Source organism: Pelodiscus sinensis, chromosome 23 (genome assembly GCF_052426305.1).
Source record: "Pelodiscus sinensis isolate ZL-2025 chromosome 23, ASM5242630v1, whole genome shotgun sequence".
Classification (NCBI taxonomy): Eukaryota; Metazoa; Chordata; order Testudines; family Trionychidae; genus Pelodiscus; species Pelodiscus sinensis.
This window is the reverse complement of record NC_143074.1, coordinates 12,081,018-12,107,680: the sequence shown is the minus strand read 5'-3', so window position 1 is coordinate 12,107,680 and position 26,663 is coordinate 12,081,018. Positions and strand designations below refer to the sequence as shown.

General features: G+C 46.0%; 1 protein-coding gene across 2 annotated transcripts; it reads left to right on the top strand.

Moving 5' to 3' along the window:
• Window positions 1–26,293, top strand: ZER1 (zyg-11 related cell cycle regulator). 2 transcript variants are annotated; one of them, XM_006119043.5, is made up of 17 exons: window positions 1–170; window positions 822–965; window positions 8,712–8,998; window positions 9,677–9,827; window positions 10,220–10,656; window positions 12,085–12,261; window positions 13,889–14,003; window positions 14,812–14,958; window positions 15,357–15,530; window positions 16,055–16,270; window positions 17,785–17,826; window positions 18,174–18,293; window positions 20,112–20,227; window positions 22,022–22,210; window positions 23,305–23,402; window positions 23,912–24,014; window positions 25,858–26,293. In XM_006119043.5, exons 3-17 carry the CDS (start codon window positions 8,841–8,843, stop codon window positions 25,913–25,915), a joined length of 2,301 nt encoding a protein of 766 aa, XP_006119105.1. In that variant the 5' UTR covers window positions 1–170; window positions 822–965; window positions 8,712–8,840; the 3' UTR covers window positions 25,916–26,293. The 2 variants fall into 2 exon arrangements, with proteins under 2 accessions (XP_006119105.1, XP_006119107.1); XM_006119045.5 differs by lacking the exon at window positions 822–965.
• The last annotated feature ends 370 nt before the right edge of the window (window positions 26,294–26,663 follow it).

The window sequence follows — 26,663 nt, the reverse complement described above, 5'->3', positions numbered from 1 at the left end:
CTTCGGCTGGCGGAAGTGACGGGTGAATTTGTTGACAGCGGAGGCTGTTGCGGGGGGAGGGGGGCGGGAACGGACCCTGAGGAGGACACAGACCCCCGACCCCGGGGACCGGAACCGGAACGAACCTGGATCCCCTCTACCCAGGGAGCCGGGCCGGGGCCTCGGTCCAGGTGGGTGCCTGGGAGATCGGAGCTAAGCGCGTGCGGGGCCGGCAGTGGTACCCGGCCCCCAGAGAGACCCGATCCCCTCCCGGACCCGCCCACTGCGGGGACCCAATCCCCAGGCTGCCGCGGGTCAGAGATTCAGGATCCACCCACTGCCCGGGGCGAGGGACGGGACCTGTCACACTCACCCCCTGCCCGGGCAGGAGACCAGACCAGCCGCCCATGGGGGACGCGGGAGGGAGAATTGTAACCTCCGGGTCCCCCCTCGGGAGACATGATCCCGCACCCTGGGTGACCCCTAAGAGAGGGGTGATCGGTCCCCTACCCACTGGAGGGAGTGAGCAAAGATTCCTCCTTTGCTAGGAGTGACACATGTCAGATGAGAATCCAGGATCTCTGCACTTAAGCGATAGACCCGATTTTCCTGGCACCTCTGCACGTCTTGAAGGGCAGCCCCCAAATGCCTTGGGGCACTTGTAGATCTGTGTCATTAATGAGTCATGATACGTGTTGTAGTACAATGTCCTGCAGGGAGATCCTGTAAACGGGTGGTGGCTCCTGGGAAGCTGTTTTATGGGGTGACCTTTGAAACAGATTGGAAACAAGCACAGCAGCTCTTCCGTAGCAGAGAGTTTTACCCTTCCTCTTCCTCCCAAGGGACAGAGAGAGACCTGATTTTGCTAGGGATCATTCTGCAAGCTGGTGAAACAGCTCAAAATATCTTTGGAGGTCATTGCCATCTGATGAAGCACAGTGTTAATGTGAATCTTAAGTGAGGCTGTTCTGGAGATGTTTTATGGGGTGAGTGACATTTATGAATAGCAGCAAGAACTTTGTACTGTATTTTAACTTTCAAAGGTGTATCTGCAGCATAGTTATATACAAATGGCATCTGCTCCCTGTTTATAATCTATCTGATTTATTATATTTGCTGTATTCTGAGCAAAGGATGAGCACCAAAGAATTCCTTAATTCTCCGCATAGCTTTGATATTATGGGGAGTAGGGATGTTAACAGCTTTGATATTATGGGGAGTAGGGATGTTAACTCTCAGGTATTTGTGTAGAATAGTGATAGAAATGTAGCCGTGTTAGTCTGGGGTAGCTGAAGCAAAATGCAGGACAATGTAGCACTTTAAAGACTAACAAGATGGTTTATTAGATGATGAGCTTTTTGATCTGAGGAAGTGGGTCTGGCCCACGAAAGCTCATCATCTAATAAACCATCTTGTTAGTCTTTAAAGTGCTACATTGTCCTGCATTTTGTATTTGTGTAGAGGCACCATGTGGGGAGGGGCAGATGGGAATTGATGCTCAGAGGGAGCCGGCTTGAAAGTGGCTTCCCACCTGCCCTTCCCCCACCCTGCACTGCTGCCTCTGTGTCAGAGGTAGCAGCATGGCAAGGGGAGGTGGCGAAGCCGACTTTTAAGCCGGCTCCCCCTGAGCATCGACGCCTGATGTGGGAGGTAGGGGGAGGTAGGGAGGCAGCTCCATAGAAGCTGGCATATACGGTGGGCCAGCTTAAAATCCAGGTCCCCACACATGCTATCTCCTGCTGCCCCCTCCCACCACTGCCTCTGTGGGAGGCAGCAAGGGAGGGGCAGGTGCCTCTACAGAGCTGGGACATGTGGAGAGCTGGCTTAAAAACTGACTCCCCACATGTGCTGGCTACCACCTGCCCCTCCCCCCTGTGCTGCTACCTCTATGGGAGACAGTGGGTGGGGGGCAGGCAGCAAGGGGAGGAATGCAGTGTAGTCAACATAATTAACTGATAAGCCTAGGCTTCTCAGTTAATCATTTAGTCGACCACATATTGACATCCCTAATGAGGAGTCTGGTGGCACTTTAAAGACTAATGAATTTATAAGGGTATTAGGGCATAAGCTTTTGTGAGCTAGAAGGCAGTGTGACATTAGTGCTAATTAAATCAGAGTGGATATGGCTCATCTCCAGCAGTGATGAAAAGGAAAAACTTAGAAAGCAACAAATAGTCTAGTAGCACCTTAAAGACTAAGAAAACATGTAGATGGTAGCATGAGCTTTCGTGGGCACAACCTACTTCTTCAGACCTGTCTGGGAAAGTACCTATTGGAATGCTAGGTGTCTACTTAAACCTTGGTTTAGGGTGTCAGATTTGCAACTGAATCCAGCTCTGCAGTTTGCACTTGCAAAGTTTTTTTGCCTGAGAATGGCAACTTGCAAGTCCAGAACTGTGTGCCTAGGGAGGTTAAAGTGCTCCTCCACGGGTTTTTGAATGTTGACATTTTTAATGTCTGATTTGTGTCCATTCTTTTGCGTAGAGACAGTTTGTCTGATATACATGGCGGAGGGGCATTGTTGGCACATGATGGCATATATTACATTAATAGATGTGCATGGGAATGAGTCTTTGATGGTATAGCTGATGTGGTTAGGTCTTGTGATGGTGTCACTAGGTTAGATATATGGTAGAAGTGCCTGGTACGCTCACTTTCTCATCACTGTTGGAGATGAGCCACATCCTCCCTGATTTAATTAGCACTAATGTCACACTGCCTTCTTTGCTTCTTTGTATCCTTTTTCTTTCTTTCTTTCTTCTTCAGCATCTGATGAAGTGAGTTATAGTTCATGAAAGCTTGTGTTCTAATACACTAATAAATTCGCTAGTCTTTAAAGTGCCACCGGACTTCTTGTTGTTTTTGCTGAAACAAATGAACACAGCTCCCTCTCTGAAACCTTTCATATTATGAATATTTGAACCACTCTGGGCCACATTTTCCCTATATGTAAAATAGGTTTGATGATATCTCCTGCATCAGATGGGATGGATGATTAGTTAGTATTTGTTTAGTGATTTGGAACCGTGAAGTGTCATGTAATGCAATATAAATTAGCAATGCAGTTTTCCTTTAGAATGCAAGATATGTTGAGCTCTGGATTTACATTCAATTTGTTATTTTAAAATATTCCATTGTGATCTGATATTTGTTATGCTTTCTTTGTTAATCAGCCTTGCTAATCATCTTTGTAGCAGCAGGTATAAAGGTTATGCACCGTGGCACTGAGCCACAATGAACCTGGACTAGCCTCCAGCACCAGGATGAAGAGAGCATGTAGTAGGAGAGGGGATTGATCTGAAGTCCAAGATACAAAATCTAGCACAGGCATTCCTAAGTGTGAGAACAGCAGCATCAGGCCTCGCAAGTGGGTGAAGCTGGGAATGTTTTGAGAATGTGGATGTATCTCAGAGGAGCAGTCCCCACAGAAGAATATGTTTGGATCTGGAAGGCCAGGGGTGGAGGAATGCGGTGTCTCATAGTTTCCTTCATTTCAATGAATGCTAAGAGGCTGGTGTACTGCCACTAGTTGTCTTGGATGGGGCTGATGGCTTTAGCCAATTTGGGGCACATTGGATAACAAGTTTGTTTAAAATACATCTGTCCCTTTAGATTTACCCTCTTGTACACTGGAAGGGGTTCTGGCAGGGTGGGGAGTCAGTACTCAAGTAGTGCAGCTGTGGTTATTGTGATCTCCGGTCACTGTGTGCCTCATTGTTTGGATCCTCCCACCATACACCTTCTGCACACATATCCTTGACCCTTCACACACATCTTGGAAACCATGAAAAGCAATCCGATATCCAGGAAGACAACTAGCCAGTCAGCCAACCCAGTAGTCTAGAAGAGCCTCTGCCTTATAAAAATAGCTAGACAGTATCTCTGATTTGCTTAAAAATATGGTACTTGCATCCAAATGTATGCAACATTATGTTCCATCACAGACCCACTTTTTCCCTACCCCTGTTGCCTTGTTTTCCTAATTAGGAACTTCAGGGCAGGATATTTGTGTTTTACTGTGTCCAGCACAATGGGGCGCAAATCTCAGTTGAAGCTTCTGGGCACTATAATACACATAAATAATGGGGAGTGTTCTGTAGTGATGCTTTACTTCGGCAGTTTAATCCCTTCTCCCTAGATTAGACTAGGGTGCCTTTTGCGTATGGGAATACTGGTCATTCTTGGGAGCTAACGGATTAAAGCACAGATCATTTCTGCACCCAATTTCTAGGAATATTATAGTAATCTGATTACATTGCAATAGCATCGAACAGTGCTAATCAGGATTGGTACCCTATTGCACTAAATGATATGCAAACATATAGAATGACACATTCCATGTCCTGTGTGAACTGGACTGAAACTCATTTTTCATCCCTTTAGCTCCTTATAATGGGCCTATCACCAGGTATTGGAGTCATCAAGCAGCCATTGGGTGTTAATGACATTCAGTGGCTACCAACATGACTCAGAATAGAATTGTGTGACTTACAAGGCCATCACTAGAAGTGAAAGGTTCCATCTCCTGTTTCCATCCTCTGAATTAACAAGATCCTATATAAGATTTTTGATTGCTGGGTTTAATTTTCTTTCTGTAAAGCCCATTTGTAACTGTCTTGTTCTGAAACTTTTCTGCAGCCTGGGTCCTAGATAGCAGACAGTCCCACTTACTTAAATGGCTTCTGTGTCAGAATGCAGTAGGATAAGATGGGAGTTTTGTGTTTGAAATTTGGGAAGGAGGTTTTTCCCAATACCTGGTTATTTTATTTTCAGGGGTGTTCACAGAAGGGAGAAGACACAAACCACTTCACCTCAACTGATGATGAGAATCAGATACAAGCAGATCCCAGAATACAGGAGCCAAATTCAGCCATAGTTTCAGCTCTTCCTGAAGTCAGTGGAGTTGTACCCATTTATATCCTAGATTTGTTTCAAAGAGGCTACTGTGGAAACTAGGGTTAGGCTTGCTGGATGGCTGTTTCAAAACAAAGAGCAGATCTGCTGATCTCTGCCTTTTTTCTTGAGTGGTTGTTTTCCATGTTGGGTTAATTACTTGGTTGGCTCTTGTTCCTGGCACTGAAGTGCATTCTCTAAAGGAGAATTAATGAGACACAGAGAAGAATGGTGTTTTAATTTGCAATTCATGCTGCCCCCTAGGTTGCACAGAAATCTGTCCAAAGCAAAGAGAGCCTGGGCTGATAAGAAGGCTAAGCCACAGCTGTGCTCCTGTCTCCCACAGGGACCATTCAGTGCCTGAATCTGAGCGGTTACCTCATCCCTGAAGTCATAGCCAAAGCAGAAGGCTAATTGGCTAGAGCTTCTGAGGGGAGGTGATTTTCTAACTGATCTACCTGCCTGATCCATCTGACTGGTACTTTCTTCCCTCTAGGGCAGTAGCTATAGTGAAGAATCCTGTGATAACCAGTTGGGGATAGTTATGATATAGTAATGCTGAGGAAAATAGGAACATTTTAAGGAATGGCTCCTCAAGAGAGGAGGAATGAGCAGAGAGACTGAGTCAATATGTTTGCTGTTTTGTCCTTCTGCATTGAGTAAATTGTTCTGTGGAATCCCATGATGAAGAGCAAAGACTGTTAGTTAAAAGTCTCAGAGGAGTAGCTGCATTAGTCTGTATCTGCAAAAATAACAAGGAGTCCTGTGACACCTTAGAGATTAGCAGTATATTAGGGCATAAGCTTTCTTAGGTAAAACCCACTTAATCAGATGAATTGAAGAGTAAGTTACAGAGGCAGGGGTACATTTATAAGTACAGGCAGTCCCCGGGTTACGTACAAGATAGGGACTGTAGGTTTGTTCTTAAGTTGAATTTGTATGTAAGTTGGAACTGGTACATATTGTAGGGGAAACTCTAGCCAAACATTTCTCCAGAGCTCAGTTTTATTCTCCCACACCTCACTTCCCTCAGTCCTTTATTCTCAAGCTGAGGTGTCTGCTGAGAAAAGCTGCTCCGCGTCTCCCTGGTCTGCTGGGGGGGGGCGCTAGCTTCGCGTCTCCCTGGTCTGCTGGGGGGAAGCAGCTAGTGCGGGGTTGCCTCACCCCGTTTGTAAGTAGGGATCCGATGTAAGTCGGATCCATGTAACCCGGGGACTGCCTGTACAACAACAACAAAGGAGAAGTTGCTTATCAAGTATAGGACCAGTGTTAATGAGGCTACTCAGGTCAGGGTGGATGTGGCCTCATTAACACTGGTCTTACACTTGATAAGCAACTTCTTTTTTATAGTTATGTACTTGTATACGTACCCCAGCCTCTGTCACTTCCATTCCAATTCAGCTGATGAAGAGGGTTTTACTCACAAAAGCTAATGCCCCAATACATTTGTTAGTCTCTAAAGGTGCGTCTACACACCAGGACTTAACTTTAAATAAGCTACACAAATTGAGGTACATCAGTAGCATAGCTTATTTTGAAATAGAGCACTCTTTCAGAAGTTGGAGTAAGAAGTCCTCCAGCTTGACAGTATTTCAACATTATTTCAAAATAATTGCCTGCTATGTAGACTAAGTTATTTCAAAATAACACTAGCTATTTTGAAATAATGTTGCTATGTAGACGTACCTTAAAGTGCCACAGGACTCCTTGTTGTTTTTATTGTTAGTTAAAGACATTTTGTAACACCTTCCAGAGCAACAGCTGCTCAGCAGAGGTAAGAATGGAGAGAGGGAGCATGGCTTTAAATTTGTTGGTAATGCTATGATCATAATTGCACAGTTACTTTTGTGGGGGGGGAGGCTCAGTTAACTCTGGACCCCAGCTGTCAGTAATTATTTGGGGAGGCTCTAGGTGATAGCCTTGCATTTGAAGTATAGGGCTGGGATTTGTGAGCTCTATTCCCAGCTATGCCATAGATTGACTGCATAACTTTGGGTGAATCGCTTCAGCTCTCTTCAGCTCCATTTTCCTACCCATCTATAGAAATGGGAGAATCATTCCATTTCCCAGGGTGCTGGTGGTAAATGTTAATTCCTGATTATAAAGTGCTTTGAGAACTTGTGATGAAAGGTGTGGTCTGAAATTATGCCTTATCAGTCAGCAGCACTCCTCCCTGGTCACAGGAAGACTGTGAAGGAAGCAAGCAACTGGATAGTTGGGAGAGGGTGACCTTCTGGGACACTTACCTTTATGGCTAATGAACATTTCAGAGAAATATGTCTCTGTTTAAAGATTTGCTCTCACTTGCACTCTCTCGGGGTACATCTATACAGCAGCATTGTTTCGGAATAACTGACGTTATTTCAAAATAACAAAGTGCACATCTACACAACAATCTGTTGTTTTGAAATAATGTTGAGCTGGAGGACTTCTTACTCCAACTTCTGTAACCCTCATTTCACAAGGAGTAAGAACGTTGAAGGACAAGTTCTCTTCCTTCGACTTTCTACTGTGCAGACAGCGCCAAAAGCCAAATTAAGCTATTTCGACTTCACCTACGCAATTGACGTAGCTGAAGTTGCGTATCTTAATTTGACTTTTGCCCTGCAGGGAAGATATGCCTTTACTTGCCTCCTTCAAGTAATATGGGATAAACATTTCTGAGATGCCCAAGAAGTTCTTCTGCAACACCAGAGATGACCAGACTTTCCATTTCTGATATTTCTCAGGTGAAAATCAAACAGCGAAAGCACTCAGAACATTTCTAACCGTTTTTATCCATCCAACAAAAGCCCCAGACCATTTGCTTTTATGAGTTAGCTTTAAAGTCCCAGCTCCTCTGTAAATCCTGCAAATGCTTACACATGGGACTACTCATGAGTAACATTATTCATGTGTGTACATGACTACTGGATCAGAGCCTTTGTTAGAATAAAAATAATGTCACTGCCTCATTCTTGTAACTGGATCAGTGCAGGCAGACCTCTGTGCCTACACAGAGTCCCATTGACTTTGCAGGGGTTCACTTGGCTTCATTAGGATTTTGTGCATAGGAGTCTGTCCATCAGAGAGGAGTTGCAGGAATGTGCTTTTGTTATTGACAAGACTTCAGAGGATTAAAATGGAGGGAAGTTAGAAAGACTGATCTTTCTCTCTTAGGTACACTCTGCATTTCACACAGCTTGGAAAGTAAAAGTAGACCAGTTAGTTGCCTTTTGGTCTCTACTCAGTTTCATATCCTGCTTCAGGGGTGCTAATATGATGCTGTGGGTTTGGGGCTTTCAACACTCTAGGGGAAGGTTCAATTTAAACAAAGCAAAGCAAAGTGGTTTACCTGAAATTCAATTAAGTAGAGTCCTAGATGTTAGAGATGGTGGCAAGCTGCTAAGTCCCATCAAGTCTGCATGCTGGATTGTGCACAAGAGTATATTTTCTAGTGATCTTCTTTGTCTAGTTACGTAACCCAAGCAGTGTGGTTTCCCCTACTTCCCTCTGACAGGCTCATTCTCAGACATATGCAGCTCACAGCTTGGAATCTTTTTTCTAGTATTCAGTCGAATTAATGAACATGGCTCCAATTAACTAATTAACCTTTAGCATCATGGAAACTTGGGGAGTATTATTCCCATTTTACTGGTAGAGGCGGGGGAACTGATGCTTTGAGAGGTTAAGGACATTTTTTGTGTAATGGTCAAACACCTGTACTTCTCTTTGGCCATCAACAGGTGAATGACCCATGAACCTAGGTATCAGTGTCCCCGTAGGCACGCGCAGATTTTCAGGGTACTTTCCAATGTACTTTTCTTTTATCTAATTGTGTGTCTTTCATCTGCCTGCAGATGTCCTGATGTCCCTGTAAATCCAGCAAGGATTCTCCACAGGCTGGGGGGCAGGGGTCCATTGAATTGAAAAGATTCCATCTGCCACAGTTCCCTGCTCCCCCTCCTTACTACGCTTGTACCCTCAAGATGGCATCTGACAGCCCAGAGTCGCTGATGATACTATGCACAGATTACTGCCTCCATAACCTGGAGGGGACGCTCTGCTACCTACTGGACAATGAGACCCTCCGGCTTCACCCTGATGTCTTCCTGCCGAGTGAGATCTGTGACAAGCTCGTCAACGAGTACGTGTGGGTGCTGCTGTCCGTTGGCAGCTGACGGGAGAAGCCAGGACTCTAGGGGAGGGACGCATACACTTTATACTTATTTCTGTTTGATTCTTATATTCGAAGTGTTGTTTTGGCTTCGCTTATTTTTCCTGGGAAGCTCTAGGATTGACTGGAGAGCTAGTCGGGATGTGCCCTTACAGGCTGGGAAAGCTGAGCACTGTAGGGGGAAAAAGAAGAGAAAAATGGTTTTTTACCTTGACAAGTTCAAATCTGGGAGGTGGGGAATAAAGAAAAATACTTAATTTGGGGTGGGAGGGGTTCAGTTCCAAGGATCTTGGGTGTTACTTGTAACAATATTAAGAGAGAAAATGTTCAGATGCAAGTGTGATTGTTATATCACTGAGGTCTTAGTCCTGGGCCTGACTCTCCATTGGCTTTACGCACCACTGTGCTGCACTACAGAATAGAGGGCCACAATAACAGACTCCATCATCGCCCCAGCCCTGTCCAAGGAATGCGCCCATTGTCAGGGGACATTTCCTGGATAGGCCACCCATGGGCTGTCCCGGGAGACCAGAGGGAGAGTCTTTCACATACACATGTTTTCGCTTGGCTGTAGCTGTGATGGAAAATCCCACCAGGCGTGCCCATATAAATCCCACTGATGAGCTAACCCTATTACTTATCACGTAGGTATGTGGAGCTGGTGAATGCAGACAGCATCTTTGAACCCCACGAGAGCTTCTTCACCCTGTTCTCAGATCCTCGGAGCACCAGGCTAGCCCGAATCCATTTGCGGGAGGACATAGTACAGGACCAGGACCTAGAAGCCATTAGAAAGCAGGTAGTATTGCATTTACATCTTCCTAGCTGTCACTCTGAAGCAGCCCACAGCAGAAAGCCTTCACGGCTCTCAGGGAGAACCACAGATTACTTGTGCATATTACCTGCTTTATCAGAATCCTAGCTGTGGGAGAACTTGAGACATCTTTATCCTCAGCTTTTCCCTGCAGGTGTTGCTTTAGGGAATGGAGTGGGACCACTATATGGGAGCTCAGAGTATTCCAGTCCTAGCTGCTCCCAATAGGAGCCACTGTATGGAATGGTGTGGAAACACTGGCCATGTGAGAGCTGAGGACTCCAAACCTGGCTTCTGCCAGCAGTAGTTGCTATAGGGACCAGGGTAGGAACACTGACAGTGAAGTCATTCTAATATATTGGCTTCCTTCCTTCCAGGACCTTGTTGAGCTGTACCTGACTAACTGTGAGAAGCTGACAGCTAAGAGCCTGCAGACTTTACTGAGCTTCAGCCACACTCTAGTTTCTCTTAGCCTCTTTGGCTGCAGTAACATCTTCTATGAGGAAGAGAATCCAGGAGGCTGTGAAGATGACTGCTTAGTGAATCCCACTCGTCAGGTCTTGGTCAAGGACTTTACCTTTGAGGGCTTCAGCCGGCTGCGTTTCCTGAACCTGGGCCGTATGACTGAAGGGGTGAATGTGGAGACATTGCTTCGACCTTTGGCCTCCCTCACTGCCCTGGATCTCTCCGGCATCCAGCTCAATGATGTGGCATTTCTGACCCAGTGGAAAGACAGTCTGGTTTCCTTAGTGCTTTACAACATGGACCTTTCAGAGGAGCACATCCAAGTGATCGCACAGCTCCGCAAGCTCAGGTCAGCTAACACATTTTTCTTCCTCCTCTAGGTCTTACAGGTGCTCAAAGGTGCTCAGGATTAAGCCCCTAGGGTGATTTTCTGAGAGCATTTTCTTTATCCCAGGTCTTAGGCTGTGGTGGTAGAGGAACTGAGCTTTCTCTCAAGGGTGCTTGATCTTTTACTCCCTCTGCAGCCTAAAGCCCTGGCTGAAGCCAGTAGAGGATTTTTCTGTGTGAGGACAGCAAGATCAAGCATGCCAAGGAGGCTCCCTACTTTTATAGCTGATCCTCAGGCAAAATTACTCCTGGCGTGTTGGTACACTTGGATGCTGGTATCACAGCAGTAATTGCCGTGTGAAACCAAAACTGACTCCCACAGGTTGCTTGTCGAATGAGAAAGGCCAGCGTTTAAGCCTGGCTCACAGATAAGAAGCACTTAAGTCACATTTAGAAAATTCAAACCTGTGAGTCTTGTGCAGCCCATTCGTGCTCTTTTTGTGTCTCCTATGGGGGCACCAGAGCTACCACATGTCTCCTATGGGTAGGCAGTTGTACTGATGAAGTATATTATTTATTACGTGGTTTATTAATTTAATTTTATGTTTTTCATATAACATCAAACATAAAACTCCCAGGCAGTGGTGCTGGTGTTACAAAGATGAGTAAGTACAGCAGAGGTTCTCAGACTTCATTGCACCTTGACCCCCTTCCGATACCAAAAATTACTACATGACCTCTAGAGAGGGGACCAAAAGTCTGAGCCCCTCTGTTGTGAGTCGAGGAGCCAAAGCTGAAGCCCAAGAGCTTCAGCTCCAGGCAGGGAGTCTGTAACCTGAGCCCCACTGCCAAAGGGTGAAGCTCTTTGGCTTCAACCCCAGGCTCCAGTAAGTCTAAGCCAGTCCTAGGAGCCCATTAAAATGGGATCATTGCCCATTTTTGGGTCCCAGCCCATAGTTTGAGAACTGCTGCTGTACAGTATCATGGATACAATGTTCAGTCTGAAAAGGCAGGATTAGGAGAGCTTGTGTAGTTAATTTTGGGAGAAGAGGTAACAAGTCCTTCTGGGGATGAGAAGTTCTTCCGGTGCAATTTGATCCCCAGGTAGAAGATATATAGCCAGTTCCATGGTTAGAGACATAATCAGATGCCTGGTTGTGATGAAGACTGGGAAGGTAGGTTGCTCAGCCTACGGTAGTTGCCATTCTGGTCATTTAGCTGAGTAATTCTTTATACTCCATTCTGGACAGGCCCCCACTAAGAGCTGTAGAATCCAAGGGTCCTGCAATGCACTTAGGTTATACGCAGGAGTCCATCCTGCTGATAGTTCCACAGAGTCACATCCCGGTGTGTTGAAACATCAACAGCCATGCTTGTGCGTGGTCTCTGCAGGGCTGGGTTTGGCCTGGATGGATGCTCTCCAGACTGAGATACTTGCTGTCATTTCCAGGCACTTGGATATTTCCCGAGACCGTCTGTCCAGCTATTACAAATTCAAGTTGACCCGGCGGGTGCTGAGCCTGTTTGTGGATAACCTGGTAAACCTCTCCTCACTGGATATCTCAGGGCACACCATGCTGGAGAACTGCACCATTTCGAGCATTGAGGAGAAAGTGGGTCAGGCAAGGTAAGGCTAGAAGGCCAGGCAGGGAGGGCCATCACTGTGGAACTGGGGGAGGGGAGATTTTATTGAAAGCTGCAGGAAGGACAAATCTCTCTCTTGGGCTTTAGAATTCTTTAGAACTATTAATAAAAAGAAAAGAGATTTGTCACCAATTTCTAGTGATTGTAAAGCCTCTCCCCAAGTGGAATTGATCACCATGGATGAGAGCTTCAGAAGAATAATTAATTGGTCCTGCTTGGCAGTCAGTCACATCCATATGGGCTTTGCAGCTGTCTTTTGCCGTACGCATTTCCCACTTACTGACAGCTGTAAAAATAGTTTAGATATTATCCGCTTCCCTCCTACAGGATCACAGAGCTCTCCACAGACTGTACTCTAAAACCCTCCTCCACTACTGATATCCAGGGACTTCAGGGGTGGAGCACAGCAGCCTTACTGCATCAGCGTCACTGCACAACAGTTTTAAGAAGTGTTAGTGAAGAAATTCTTCTGCTAATGACTGCGGGTATTTTAGGGAGCTGGAGTTACAATGCTAATACACTTGAACCTCTTTAATCTGGCAACCCTGAGAAACAGGATATGCCAGATTAAAGATTTTGCCGGGCGATGGAGGGCACAGGAGGAAATGGGCATGAGAGGAAGGAGGGCAAGGCACTTACCTGGCACCCCACTCCTGGGGCACACATGGTTCCACGCCTTGTGCTGCTCCAGGCACCGCCTCCCGCAACTTTGGGAGTAGCAGGGAAAAGCCACAAGGAAGCGCATTGCTGCAATACCATTCCCGCATTGGGAGGAGGGAGAGTGGCAGTGCACAGAGCTACTTCCTCCTCGTACCACAGGTGTTCCCGGATTAGGCACATCCAAAGCGTGGAGGTTCAAATGTATTGAGATTTGTCAATACCACCCCCAGTGAGAGCTGGGCCTCTGCCTTCTGCAGGCCCCTTTGAAAATCCCAACCAGCATTTGGGATTTAATAGAATATGTGGCAAGACATGGGGGAGGGTTAGGGCCATGGGGCAACCAGCCCTTTCCCACCCAGAGAGTGGTGTGACCCCTTCCCTCCAGCCCTAACCACCTTCCCCCCAGTTAACTGCCCCTTGCCCCTCCCCCCGTCAGCAGGTCTGTGCAGCAGTCACTGTCGATGGTGTTCTAAGGCAGTGCTGACCCCAGTGCTTCTTTGTAATGAGAGGGGTGTTAAGCTGATGGCAGCCTTCCGATGAGAGAGAAAATCGGCTTCCTGACTATTTCTGATCATTAGAAATCCCCTGGCCCATTTTATAGTAATCCGTTTTACCCCTGCGCTCCTAGCTGAACTTGGGTAACTATATTCTCCCTGCTTGAGTCCCCCCTCATCATTTTTGTTGGACACCTTCACTTCTTGTGCAGAACAGAAGGGATCATCTGCGATGAAAGGGCCCAGTGAGGAGTATGATGTGACTGTCTTTAAAGATGCGATTGTCTGAAAGAAAGCCTTACCAGGATTTTGATGGGCTGTGACTGAATTTAGACCCATCTGCTCTGGCTGGTTGTGCAATATAATGGAAGCAGGCTGAGAGCTTTGTAACTTTCTCTATGGTGAAGGGAGATGAATAAACAAAGCTCAGACATGGACGATCTCTTCTTTTTTCAGCACTGAGCCCTCAAAGAGCAGCATTGCCCCCTTCAGGAATCTGAAACGACCGCTGCAGTTCTTGGGCCTCTTTGAGACCTCTCTTTGCCGTCTGACACATATTCCAGCCTACAAGGTAAAGTGCCTGTGGGAATAGTCTCAAACAGTGTGTGATGGAAGTTAGAGACTCGGCCAGCGTATCAGAGCTCTCGGGCCCTGTGGAAGTGATACGTGCCTTGTGAATTATGGGTCCGCCTGAGGGAAGAATGCTGCAGTGGTGCAAGGTCCACGCTTTGTGCAGTGTTTGTGAGGGGAAAAAACAGCCATTTAGAAAGGAGCTTCATAAAGACACTCACACAACAGGGACGTAAAATCTCGTTTAAATAGTTAACTGGTTAAACGTTAACTGGTTAAGTGATTAAACGGGAATGAGGGGGGCATTGCAGCTCCGCCCACCACGGTTGGGCTGGAGCTGCCACTATGGGCAGGGACTGCTCCAGCCCAGCTGCCTATGATCTTGCACTGTGCTGCTGGTTCCCGGTTAACCGGTTACTTGTTCACATCCCTGCACACACACCCCAGCCATTCCCCACCCTGCTTGTAGCTCAACGGACACTCCACAATGGGTGTCTGAGGCTTAGGAAGAAATATCCAAACATAACCCTGCAAAGAGATACAACCTTGCCCTGCAGGGACCACTTCCTGCAGAGTTGGGCTGAGAGGTAACTCGCCTGGGTTCTCATGACTTGGGTCTCCTCAGAATGTATCCTGCCAGCAGGGTAGAAAAGGGCTGAGAGAATTCATGCACCATTTGAGCTGCCTCCCTCCTGCTGATTCCTTTTTCTGCAAATCTTTCATTCTCTTGCTACCCTCTCTCTTGACCAACCCCCTCTTATCCTGGTTTCTTCCTCCCCGACATGATTTTTTTTCTTCCTTGCTGCCAGGTGAGTGGGGACAAGAACGAAGAGCAGGTGCTGAACGCAATTGAGGCGTACACGGAACACCGGCCTGAAATCACATCTCGAGCCATCAATCTTCTTTTTGACATCGCCCGCATCGAGCGCTGCAACCAGCTGCTGAGAGCACTGCAGGTGAATGCCCTGGCACTCACCCACAGGCAGAGCTCACCTCCCTTGAGCACAGTCACATTAAGGGGGAGGGGGATTTTACAGTAGAAAAATCAAACCTTTTCCCGTGGCTTAAGGCTTGATGCAAAGCCCAGTAAAGTCAATGGAAAGATTCCCCATTTCTTTTGGCTTCAATGGGCTTTGCATCAGGCCCCTGAAGAGGAAGTTCCAGTAGCACAATGGAAATAGGGGCTGTGATTTTAGGAGGTGCCTTATGACTTCATTGAGCAGCCTTTTCCAGCTGTGCCTGGGCTCTTTGTCCCTTGAATGCTTGTATTGATCTTTACCTGGGTAGGGGTAACGGTGACACGGAGGCACAGCTGGGACTAAATGGCACTACAAGCTCCCGTGTTTCTTTGTAGCTGGTGATCACAGCACTCAAGTGTCACAAGTACGATAAGAACATCCAGGTGACTGGGAGTGCAGCACTTTTCTACCTAACAAATTCAGAGTATCGGATGGAGCAGAGCGTGAAGCTGCGACGTCAGGTGATCCAGGTGGTGCTGAATGGCATGGAGTCTTACCAGGAAGTGACAGTAAGAACTCAGTCAACCTTTACTGTGCTCTTGCTGTTCTCCCTCTTTCCTTTCTCCCAGTAACAGGCTATTTCCAGCACTTTGTACCTTCCGGACACTTTGAGCTCATTGAACGTGTATCAAGGCATGCCCTGGAGAAACTGTTGCCTATATTTGGTTATGCATTCACTTTATAGGTGGGTGGGTGCAATTGTATGTGGGACCTACTTTGTACATGTGATGGTGACGTGGTTCTGTAGTAATTGGTGCCTTTGTATTTCAAGTGAAGGTGACTCGCTCTGGATTGCATGTGGCGCATACACATTGTGGTGGGGTAGGGGAGCGGATGGACAGAGCACATGTTGAGCATATTGAGCCATAGGCTGGATGTGCAGTGTACTGTTGCGTTGGAGGATGTTGCATGTGTTTGTGGTATTTGTTTTGAGGTGAAGATAGGGACAACACTGTGTGGCCACTGTACATGTACAGTAGGAGGGTCCATTGTGTCAGCCAGCCCTCAGCTTGTTCTGCTTCCCCCTCGGTAGGTGCAGCGGAACTGCTGTCTGACACTGTGTAACTTCAGCATCCCAGAGGAGCTGGAATTCCAGTACCGTCGTGTCAATGAGCTGCTGCTGAACATCCTCAATCCAACTCGGCAGGATGAGTCCATCCAGCGCATCGCTGTACACCTCTGTAATGCCTTGGTCTGCCAAGTGGACAATGACCATAAGGAGGCTGTGGGCAAGATGGGTTTTGTCATGGTTGGTATGGTCCTAGGATGGCTGCTAATCCGTATCCCAGACTAAGCTTTAATCCCATGAGAAAGTCCTTTCCATGACTTCCATTGGAAGTATCTGTGGAATAGGTGGAGTAAATAATCCAGCTCCCAAGTGTCACAGAAAAGTATTGCAGTCAGGAAAAAGTAGAGTTTTAGCAGTGCTGTCCTAGCATGGAATCCACCATTCTCAATCTGAGCCACTTGAAAGTACGCCAGCAGGGGAAGTAATTACTTCGGTGGTGTTCTGTCAGAGGCTGCGTCTATTTACAGGCAGGGGAGGCAGCATGATCTCAACACAAGGCCAGGAGTCATGACTTTTGAGTTCTAATCTAGGCTCTGCTATAAATTTACTGTGTGGCTTTGGGTAAGCCTCAGAACCTCTTCATGCCAGTCTCTGTCCATAGAAGGCAGACTGACCCAAAGAACAATTAAAAAAAAGTTGTTTCTGCAACTAGCATAATCCTCTTGGTAACTATGTGAGGCTTTTCATTTGGACATGTCTGACTAACAACCCTTCTTTGGGATACAAAATGGCCCAGCAGATGAGAGAGACTCCTGACTCTCCAGAGAGAGGAAAAGGTCTCTGCCTATTTAGAGATAATAAAATCTGCAGAACTTTTCCATTGTGGTTACTGCATGAATAGCGGGCTCAGTCCATTGTGACAAGAGTCAGACCTCCCTTCATACCTTCAGTTACATAGATTGGGTGAACACGTTTCTTTGTCTCACTTGACAGACAACATTGTCCAAGTATTGGACCAGAAATTGTGCATGTGGGTGTGTGTGCACAGTTTGGGGAGTTTCTTCTACAGGAAGGCTCTCTGCTCCTTTTTTTAAATAAGTAAAATCTTTTTCTGGCATCAACTCTCCTGCCACACATTCCAGCTCCTTATCCTCCCCATTAAGACTCTGCTCAAGTTCTCTCCTATCCATGCCTCTGCTTTCATCTTCTCTAGTTTCCTATTTCCCATTTTCCCTTTCTTTCCTTTACCCACTCTTGACTTCATGGTTCCTTTCATGCTCCCCCTTGAGTTTGCAACAGCCTCCCTGTTAAAGTCTAACTTCTGAGGACCCATCTTTTTCATCAGACTATAAAGAGCACATACCAGACTATTTACTTCTCAGTGAGCTGTACGATACTGAAATCTTCCCTCTTGTGCCTTTAGCTCTTTAGACCAGGGAGCTGTTACCTGGATGGTACAGGTCATTTGTTGTACTCTGCTGTGTGAACGAGTGGGATTGTTGTTTATACAGTGCCACTGAACCACAGAAAATAACACTGCTTTTGGAAGGGATAGGAGGGACATTTGCATTCTGCACATCAGATTCCAGATACATAGAAGCAAATCCAATCCATGAGTAAACATGACTTCCATTTACTTCAATGAGAGCTGCGCCAGCTTATGTCAGGACTGAGTTTGATGTACAGTCTCCATTTTAATTTCTGTGATTCCTGACCTGCTCTTCCACTTCTCATTCCCTTCCCTCTGCCTGCAGACCATGCTAAAGCTTATTCAGAAGAAGCTGGTGGATAAAACAGTAAGTGTTTCCTCTTAAAATCGCTAAGCAAAGTCACCCCAGTTGTAGTCTCTCTGCCCCAAGGTGGAGAGGACAACTGGGGGGAATTGGGCAAATTGGCCTAAAGCCGGCCCTGCCTGGAGGCTTGTGGGGAGTTGGCACCTCTGAACAAATTAGATAATGGCGGTGTTTGTGTTGGTGGGTCTGAATCGAACAAAGACTGGCCCCTTTCAAGGTGACAGCATTTTCCCATCCTTCTGGATTAGTTTGCACTGGGCTCCTGTATTACCTGAGCCCTGTCCGTAGTTGTCAGTGCCGCATTCTCCACTCCACTGTGTATTACCATCTCCTTCCCTCTGGCTTGACAGTGTGATCAAGTGATGGAGTTCTCCTGGAGTGCCCTGTGGAATATCACAGATGAAACTCCCGATAACTGTGAGATGTTTCTCAACTACAGCGGAATGAAACTCTTCCTGGAGTGCCTGAAAGTAAGTTCAGTCCGGTATCTTCTACGCCAGAAGTTCTCATACTTTACTTATTGCCTACTCCCTTCCAGATCTACCAGCTACTCATGTACGCCTGCCCTTCTCAGCACTGATACGTTGTGTGCTCTTCTTAACACTACCTGCCTTTAGCTATCTGTCCCTATTTCACTGTTACATATAAATATAGTGTGACATATACAACCAAAAAAACCCCAAAACACCCTAAGTTCTGAATTCAGGAAGACTGAAAAGTTGCTGGGCAATTGAACCTTTGCTGGTTGTGACTGGAGATGGGCGTCTGTGTGTATCTTTATTTTCACTGGTACATCTTGAAGTAAATCAACTATCTTATTTTATATAATAAATTCCCACAGAGTTTTAAAGCTTTGTCTGAGTAGCCAATTATGCAGTAAATAAAATAATCTACTATATATTTTAGAGAGTTTGTCTGCCTATTTGATGAAAAACTCCTTTTAAACAGTAAGAGCTAGGATCACCAAATTTAGTATAAAGCTTCCTCTGATCATAACTTAAAGCAAGGTCAGGGTTTGGTTGTGCCAAGAAAACGGGGATGAGCCTGGAATGGGATTGCTTCTCATAAAGCCAAACAGAAATAAGACTCACAAAAGCAAGTACAGTCCTCAAAATTGACATAACTGAGTGAACGTTGAAAGAGACTGAACCAAGATGAGTCAGAAAAATAGGAGGAAACTGGAATAGGATTGTTTCTCAATAAACCTTACAGAACTGAGATAAAGCAGAGGAATTTGAAGTAGTGCTCTGTTTTGGCAAGGCTAAATCAATGCTCTTGATAAGGAGAAGAAACTGTTATTGGAAATCCCATCAACTATTGCCCTTTTTTGTTAAAACAGTGAATTAAAAGAGTTTATAGGGAGAAAGAAACAAAATACACTTGATGGAATTCCCAAATTACGGACCCAAGCAATGCCAGGTAAATGTGCTAGTTAATAAATAAAATTCACCGTACACAACTTCCCCTTGTGGCCCCAGGTATTCATTAGGGATGTAAAAAGTCAACTGGTTACCAGAAGGCCAGGCCAGCAGGAGCAACCTCCTGCCCACAGCATGGGGCAGCCAGCTAGCTGGGGCAGCCCACAGCACAGTGGAGCCAGCTGGGCCGGAGCAGCCTATGGTGCAATGAGGCTGGCTGGGCTGGAGCAGCCCCACCCATAGAGGGCCGGACTGGAGGAGCCTCCTGCCTGCAGTGGGCTGACCAGCAGGACCCCAGCAACCGTGGCCCCTCCCTGGAGCAGCCCTCTCTTCAGGACCCCAGCCGTACTGCACTAGCCCTTCATGGTTAACCAGTTAAACGATTAAAATTGTATCGTTTAACCAGTTAACTTTTTTAATGGGAATTTACATCCCTGTTGTGCATATCACACTTTGGGAACCCTGGCTCTCCATGTCAGTTGTGACTGAGTCCTGGCTCGTCAGACCCCTGCTGGAAGCAAAAAGAGAAAGCAGAGAAAATCAATACATGCTCTGCTCCTCCACATCCATCCATCCTAAGAGCACAAGGAAACTGTGCACTTCTATCTTATTTACTCTCTCCCACTGTATGTCCTGTGCCTGGAGATGCATTTCCCTCTGGGCAAAGTAGCTATGTCAAGCAGTGAAGAACTGTCCCTTGCTTTGCAGAGATTTGGTTCACTCTCACCTATCATGTTTTGAATGCTAAAAACCTCATCACCCCAAGAGGAGAGCTGCACCCCTGCCTGTTGAGACAGTCTGCCTCCCTGGCTTTGCTGCACAGCCACAGTGGTCATACTTTTGTTTTACACATGTTCCTTGTTTCCTCAGGAGTTCCCAGAGAAGCAGGAGCTGCACCGTAACATGTTGGGGCTTCTGGGAAATGTGGCGGAGGTGAAAGAGCTCCGCCCACAGCTCATGACCTCCCAGTTCATCAGTGTGTTCAGGTTGGTACATCACTGATCAATAAGCAGTGTGGTCTAATGCAGTGAGGGGCAACCTAGGCTAGTGAGGGGGCTGCATGAGTGACCCTCTTTCATCTCACTGGGCTGCAAGATTGTTGGAACCAAGATAGTGTCCCAGGATAGGGTAGTTTTGCTAATTGCACTTGCATCCCTAGAATTTGCGGGGTGCTCCAATTGAATGGCACAGTTCTGGGCCCCCCACTATAGAAAGGATGTGGACGCATTGGAGAGGGTCCAGTGGAGGGTGACCAAAATGATAAGGGGGCTGGAACGCATGACCTATGAGGAGAGACTGAGGGATTTGAGTTTGTTTAGTCTGCAGAAGAGAAGAGTGAGGGGGGATTTGATAGCAGCCTTCAACTTCCTGAAGGGAGGTTCCAAAGAGGACGGAGAGAGGCTGTTCACAGTATTCTGGATTGCAGAACAAGGAGCAATGGTCTCAAGTTACAGTGGGGAAGGTCTAGGTTGGATATTAGAATCATAGAATAATAGGACTGGAAGGGACCTCGAGAGGTCATCGAGTCTAGCCCCCCGCCCTCAAGGCAGGACCAAGCTCCGTCTACACCATCCCTGACAGATGTCTATCTAACCTGTTCTTAAATATCTCCAGAGAGGGAGATTCCACCACCTCCCTTGGCAATTTATTCCAATATTTGACCACCCTGACAGTTAGGAATTTTTTCCTAATGTCCAATCTAAACCTCCCCTGCTGCACTTTAAGCCCATTAACTATTTCACTAGGAGGATGGTGAAGCACTGGAATGGGTTACTTAGGGAGGTGGTGGAATCTCCATTCCTAGAGGTGTTTAAGTCTCGGCTTGACAAAGCCCTGGCTGGGTTGATTTAGTTGGGATTGGTCCTGCCTTGAGCAGGGAGCTGGACTTGATGACCTTCTGAGGTCTCTTCCAGCTCTGTGGTTCTATGATTCTAATGGTATCAGCTCTTTGATAGGATGCAGAGGGATCACATGGCTTTCTCAGTCAGTGCTGTGTCTGGTCAGCACACACCTCATTTCATGTGCCTTTGCTTTATGTGTGTCACTTTAGCAATTCCAGGAGGGAAAAAATACGCAGACAAAAACGAGCAGAATCTGGCAACCCTGCATGTGGGCAATGCTAAGCAAAATGTCTTCTAGGTGACACATAGAACCAAGGTTGCCCACCACTGATCTAATGGCTAGAGCAATGTACTGAGACCTGGCTACTCTTCCAGGGTATGTCTACACTACCCTCCTATTTCAAACTAGGAGGGTAATGTAGGCATACCGCACTTGCAAATGAAGCCCGGGATTTGAATTTCCCGGGCTTCATTTGCATAAGCGGGGAGCCGCCATTTTTAAAACCCCGCTGGTTCGAACCCCGTGCAGCGCGGCTACACGGGGCACGAACTAGGTAGTTCGAACTAGCGGGGTAGTGTAGACATACCCCCTGAGTGCCACTGAGTCACTGTGTAATGTAGGGCAGTCATTTAATGTTTATACATCAGTTCCCTCCTCCCTTTTAACTAAACAAAAAAACATAGTTGGACTGGTGCTGTTTTGGAATTTTCAGATGGTGGCTGCAATCTAAATACAAAGTATCATCCATAAAACCAATTTGGGAAGCTAGTGCTTGTCAAGCTATTTTGTATAGGTTGAGGTGTCCAGTCTAGTTAGGAGATAACTTATCTTGTTAGAGTTCATAGGGGCTGCACTGTTTGCATGCTAAGTTTTTTGTCCCTGATGTGCTGAGTAAGGCTATCCTGGCACCTCTGAAATCTTACCTTCTGTCCTGGTAGCAATCTGTTGGAGAGCAAAGCAGATGGGATTGAGGTATCTTACAATGCATGTGGAGTTCTCTCCCACATCATGTTTGATGGCCCAGATGCTTGGGGGATCTGTGAGCCACGCCGAGAAGAAGTAGTAGACAGGATGTGGGCAGCCATCCAGAGCTGGGATATTAACTCCAGAAGAAATATCAATTACAGGTGAGTGAGGTTGGATTTTGGCCCATTTATTTTCGGGAGTGGGGAACGTCCCAAAGAGTAACCTCAAGCATGGTGGTGATGTGACCAACTGTGGAACTTCTCCCTGGGATGAGGAAGAAATTTCCCATCCAGACACATTCTTTTAGCTGGGGTTTTTCAGCTTCCCTTGAGTTCCATTTGGAGATTAGTGGAACCATTGGTTTTATGTGCGCAGGTAATTGCGACACTTCTAAATAGAATATGGAGAAAACTAAAATAGTCTGGATCCTTAGTTTCTCTTGAGAGAACACAATAGAACTGTCCTGGAATCAGATTTGGGCACAAAACGTAGAATCTTACTGTCTTAGGCTGCTTAAAAACATTTCTCCAAGGAATCCGTGTCTTGCTGTTGGTTAAATTCGGATTCCTAATTAAAGGTACAGCCAGGGTAAATGTCCCTGCCTGCACAAAATGGGTTGATGCAGCCTTCAACATGCCTTCGGGGATGTTTAGACAAGCCTCCCAAAATTCCCTTCAGGTGTTACGGTGATTTGTGTCCCACTTTAAAAGCTGCGTCAGGAACTTTGGAATGCCACAATCCCCTGGTACAGCAACAGATGGAATGAATTGCAGGTGAGGATGCAGTACTAGTGGTGATTCCAAAACCTGATTTGCAGTGTAGATGCATTTCACTGTTGCAAGAACAAATGGCACAGCCGTTGTTTATGAATGATCAGTAGTCCTCTCAGCTGTACCTTAGCCTAGGGTAGACAGAGTAGCACATTAAGTGTAGTGCATCTACAGAGAGGTCAGTACTGCTGAATTTCAGCTTTCATAAGGACATTTGCCTGGAATAGGATAGAAATTAGTTTCTCCATTCAGTCCTGCAGGGCTGGTTCTCAGTGCTGCATGGTGGTATTAAACAGCCGGGATTGAGTGTGCCAGCACCCCAAACTATGACTAATTTTTTGCTACTGGGAGCTGATATACCAGTGAGCTTTACTGCTGTGTAATGCATTTGATTTGACTGCAAAGCTTCCAGTACCAAAGCAGGAAAAGATGCTGAAACAGCAGCTTTGGGGATTTTAAATTTTACCCCTTTAATATTTTTACAGGTCATTTGAACCAATCCTTCGACTTCTTCCACAAGGGATCTCACCTGTCAGCCAGCATTGGGCTACCTGGGCTCTGTATAACCTTGTTTCTGTCTACCGTAAGTACTTCCGTAAAGAACATTGTAAATGCAGTGAAAAGGTTGGCACTATGAATCTCCCTACAGTCTGCCTGTTAGATAGCAGGAGTGCAGAAAAGTCTAGAGAAAATATTTTCAGAGGTCCATTGATTCATACAGAATACGTGGCTAACTCCAAGGAAACTACTTGAAGTTGTCAAAGCTGTTCAAGGGGAGTAGCCAGAACTAAGAGGGAACATAGACTAAGTGCATGAGAACAAGATTCTGGAGCTTCTATCACTCCAGCAAGCTTGAGCACTGAATTGGTTTCTACCTCTGATATGTCTACAGATTGGATACACCTAAGAGGCTGAGCCACTAGAAGGAGAAACCTGTAACCTATGGCTTACTAGCCAGCAATTTTCTCACTGCTTCCCTATCTCCCCTTGATTGGCGTTCATTGCCTTGGGAGAAGAGTCAGGCTGCAGGATGTAGAGAATTGACCCAGTAGCAGTGAAGATTCCCAGGGTTCTGTTTCCCCTTCTTTACAGCTGACAAGTACTGCCCCCTGCTGATCAAAGAAGGTGGAATGCCTCTCCTGAAGGACATGATTAAGATGGCTTCAGCACGGCAGGAGACCAAGGAAATGGCCCGGTAGGAAACCAATAAGTAGCTATTAAATGAAACCTTGATTTAGAATTGTTTATATGTAAGAATCAGAATAAGGGTACCACACAAAGGCCAGTGACTATGTGATTAGGGATGGAGAGAAGAGAACACAAATAGTAGTATTTCTAGCTGGATAGACAAGATGGGAAGGATTTAGGTGAATTGAGAGATGTTCATCTATGTGGAACAGACAAATCTGAATGGGTGAATGACTTCATTGGATAGGACAAGTAAGGCATCGATGGACTGCTGGAATGTATTTAGATGAATATTACTGCCATACCTCTCAATTGAAGGTATTACTGCCATACCTCTCAATATGATTATAGAATCATAAAACTGGAAGGAACTTTGAGAGGTCATCAAGTCCAGTCTCCTGCACTCATGGCAGGACCAAGCCCTGTCTTGACCATCCCTGGCAGGTGTTTGTCTAACCTGCTCTTAAAAATCTCCAATGATGGAGATTCCACAACCTCTTTAGGCAATTTATTCTAGTGCTTAACTACCCTGACAGGAAGTTTTTCCTAATGTCCAACCTAAACCTCCCTTGCTGCAACTTAAGCCCATTGCTTCTTGTCCTATCATCAGAAGTTGAGGAGAATAATTTTTCCCTCGACCTTGTAACAATATTTTTAGTACTTGAAAGCTGTTATCATGTCCCCTCAGTCATCTCTTTTTCAAACTAAACATCACAATCCTTTCAGGTTTCCCTCATAGGCCATGTTTTCTAGACCGTTAATAATTTTGCTGCTCTTCTCTGGGCATTGTCCCGTTTTTCCACATCTTTCCTGAAATGTGGCACTCGAACTGAACATAAGAATGGCCATTCGGGGTCAGACCAAAGGTCCATGTAGCCCAGTATCCTATCTGTCGACAGTGGCCAATACCAGATGCCCCAGAGGGAGGGATCACAACAGGTAATTCTCACGTGATCCCTCTCCTGTCTCCCATTTCCAGAGAAGCATGGGTGTCAGATGTGGGGAACAGAATTGCCAGGCCCCTAGGCAAGGTGGGAGGGGCAACTCCATGCTCCCAGAAGAGGAGGGGCCTTGAGTGGAAGGGATAGGCCCCTTAGCACCACCAGGAGTGTAATGCCTGAGCTCTGACCACCACTGCTGCCACAGTAGCAGTGGTAGTAGCTGGGAGCCGTTGACCCTTTTCAATTGCCAGATCTCTGGGCAGTTGCCCCCTTTCTCCAACCCTGTTGGCCGGCCTGGTGACAATCACTTCCAATAGCTGAAGGAATGATAAAGGGTGGACAGGGATGCTTATGCAAGACCGTGTAGGAGATTGAATAATAGGGTAGATGGATTTTGTATGGGTCAGAAGGTGCATGAGTGACTGGGACAGTGGAAGAATAATAGATGGTATATGAATAAATTAATAACATAGTAAGTAAATGGAACAAGGAAGGACCTTGTACAAGCAAGGAACCGCTCAATTGTAGACAGATGGGTGCAAGAGGAGATGACAGAAAAGCAGATGAATGATGGATGTTTGGATGAGCAGATTATTAGATGTGTTGATGACAGAAATGGGAGATGAGGGTGTGATGGTCAGTAAATAATGGATGGGCTGATCAACTGACAGGTGGATCTGGGTGTGTGTTAATGTTGGGAGGGATTGGTTGTAAGTGGATAGTTACAGCTTTTTTTGTGGAGGTGTACGTGTAACACAGGTACTGGGTTGATGCCTATCTCAGGATAGGTTGCCTGATACATACACTGCATTTAAATGTAGCTGACAGTGTCTTATGCTTGTGGCCCACTTCATTATTTTCCTAGTCTTTGGACTAAACCTTTTCTCCTTGTCCTTATTTTGTTCATAGGAAAGTTATAGAGCACTGCAGTAACTTTAAGGAGGAGAACATGGACACTTCCAGATAGAGGCAGTGATCTAACAACGCCTCTTGCCAGCACTGTATCCAGCTTCTCTCTAATTCACTGTATATAGAGAGGACTCTTTCTCACCAGCGTGGCTGTTGGAAGGAACCCGTGTGTGTGTGTATATGTATATGTGTGTGTGTGTGTGTGTGTGAGAGAGAGAGAGAGAGAGAGAAAGATCCTCAGTAGATGAAGGTGCACAGGGGTGGGGGACTTTTGCACAACAAATGCTTTCCTTAAATTAGTGGGGTTTTCGTTATAAAGTACGGATTGAAGTTTTGTGTATATGATTTCTGTATAAAAAACAAAAAAAATCATGTATCTTTTGACCTTTTTTAGACCACATGAGAAGCCTCAAATGAATGTGAGCTTGAAGATCTAGCTGTGTGATTGGTATTGTGACTTTTTTTATTTCACACCATTAGAAGTTCCCTTTCTCTATGTTGCATGAGATCCTGTCATGTCTACAAAAACAGCCAATCCAGCATCAGTGTGGCCACAATTTCTACAATGGGGCTGTAGGCACTGATCAATGATTTATTTGCCGGGGGAGGGGGCAGGGAGTAATGGGAAGAGACTGAGACCAAAGGGATCCTAATATTTGTAAGTAGAATAGTAAGGGAGCCTTCAAGCCATTTCAGTCACTCAGTGGATTTTTGTATGGAGTCTTACTAGTGGAAGCTTGACTGTATATCAGATGCATTTGGAAGTTCTTTGCTGTAAAGCATTCCCATTAACCCTTTAAACCCAG

Coding starts and splice junctions, on each gene's coding strand:
- ZER1 (XM_006119045.5), top strand. CDS start 8,841: ATGGCATCTGACAGCCCAGAGTCGCTGATGATACTATGCACAGATTAC. Junction 14,959..15,356: donor AGCTGCTGAGAGCACTGCAG/GTGAATGCCCTG, acceptor GTTTCTTTGTAG/CTGGTGATCACAGCACTCAA. Junction 22,211..23,304: donor AGAAGAAATATCAATTACAG/GTGAGTGAGGTT, acceptor ATATTTTTACAG/GTCATTTGAACCAATCCTTC.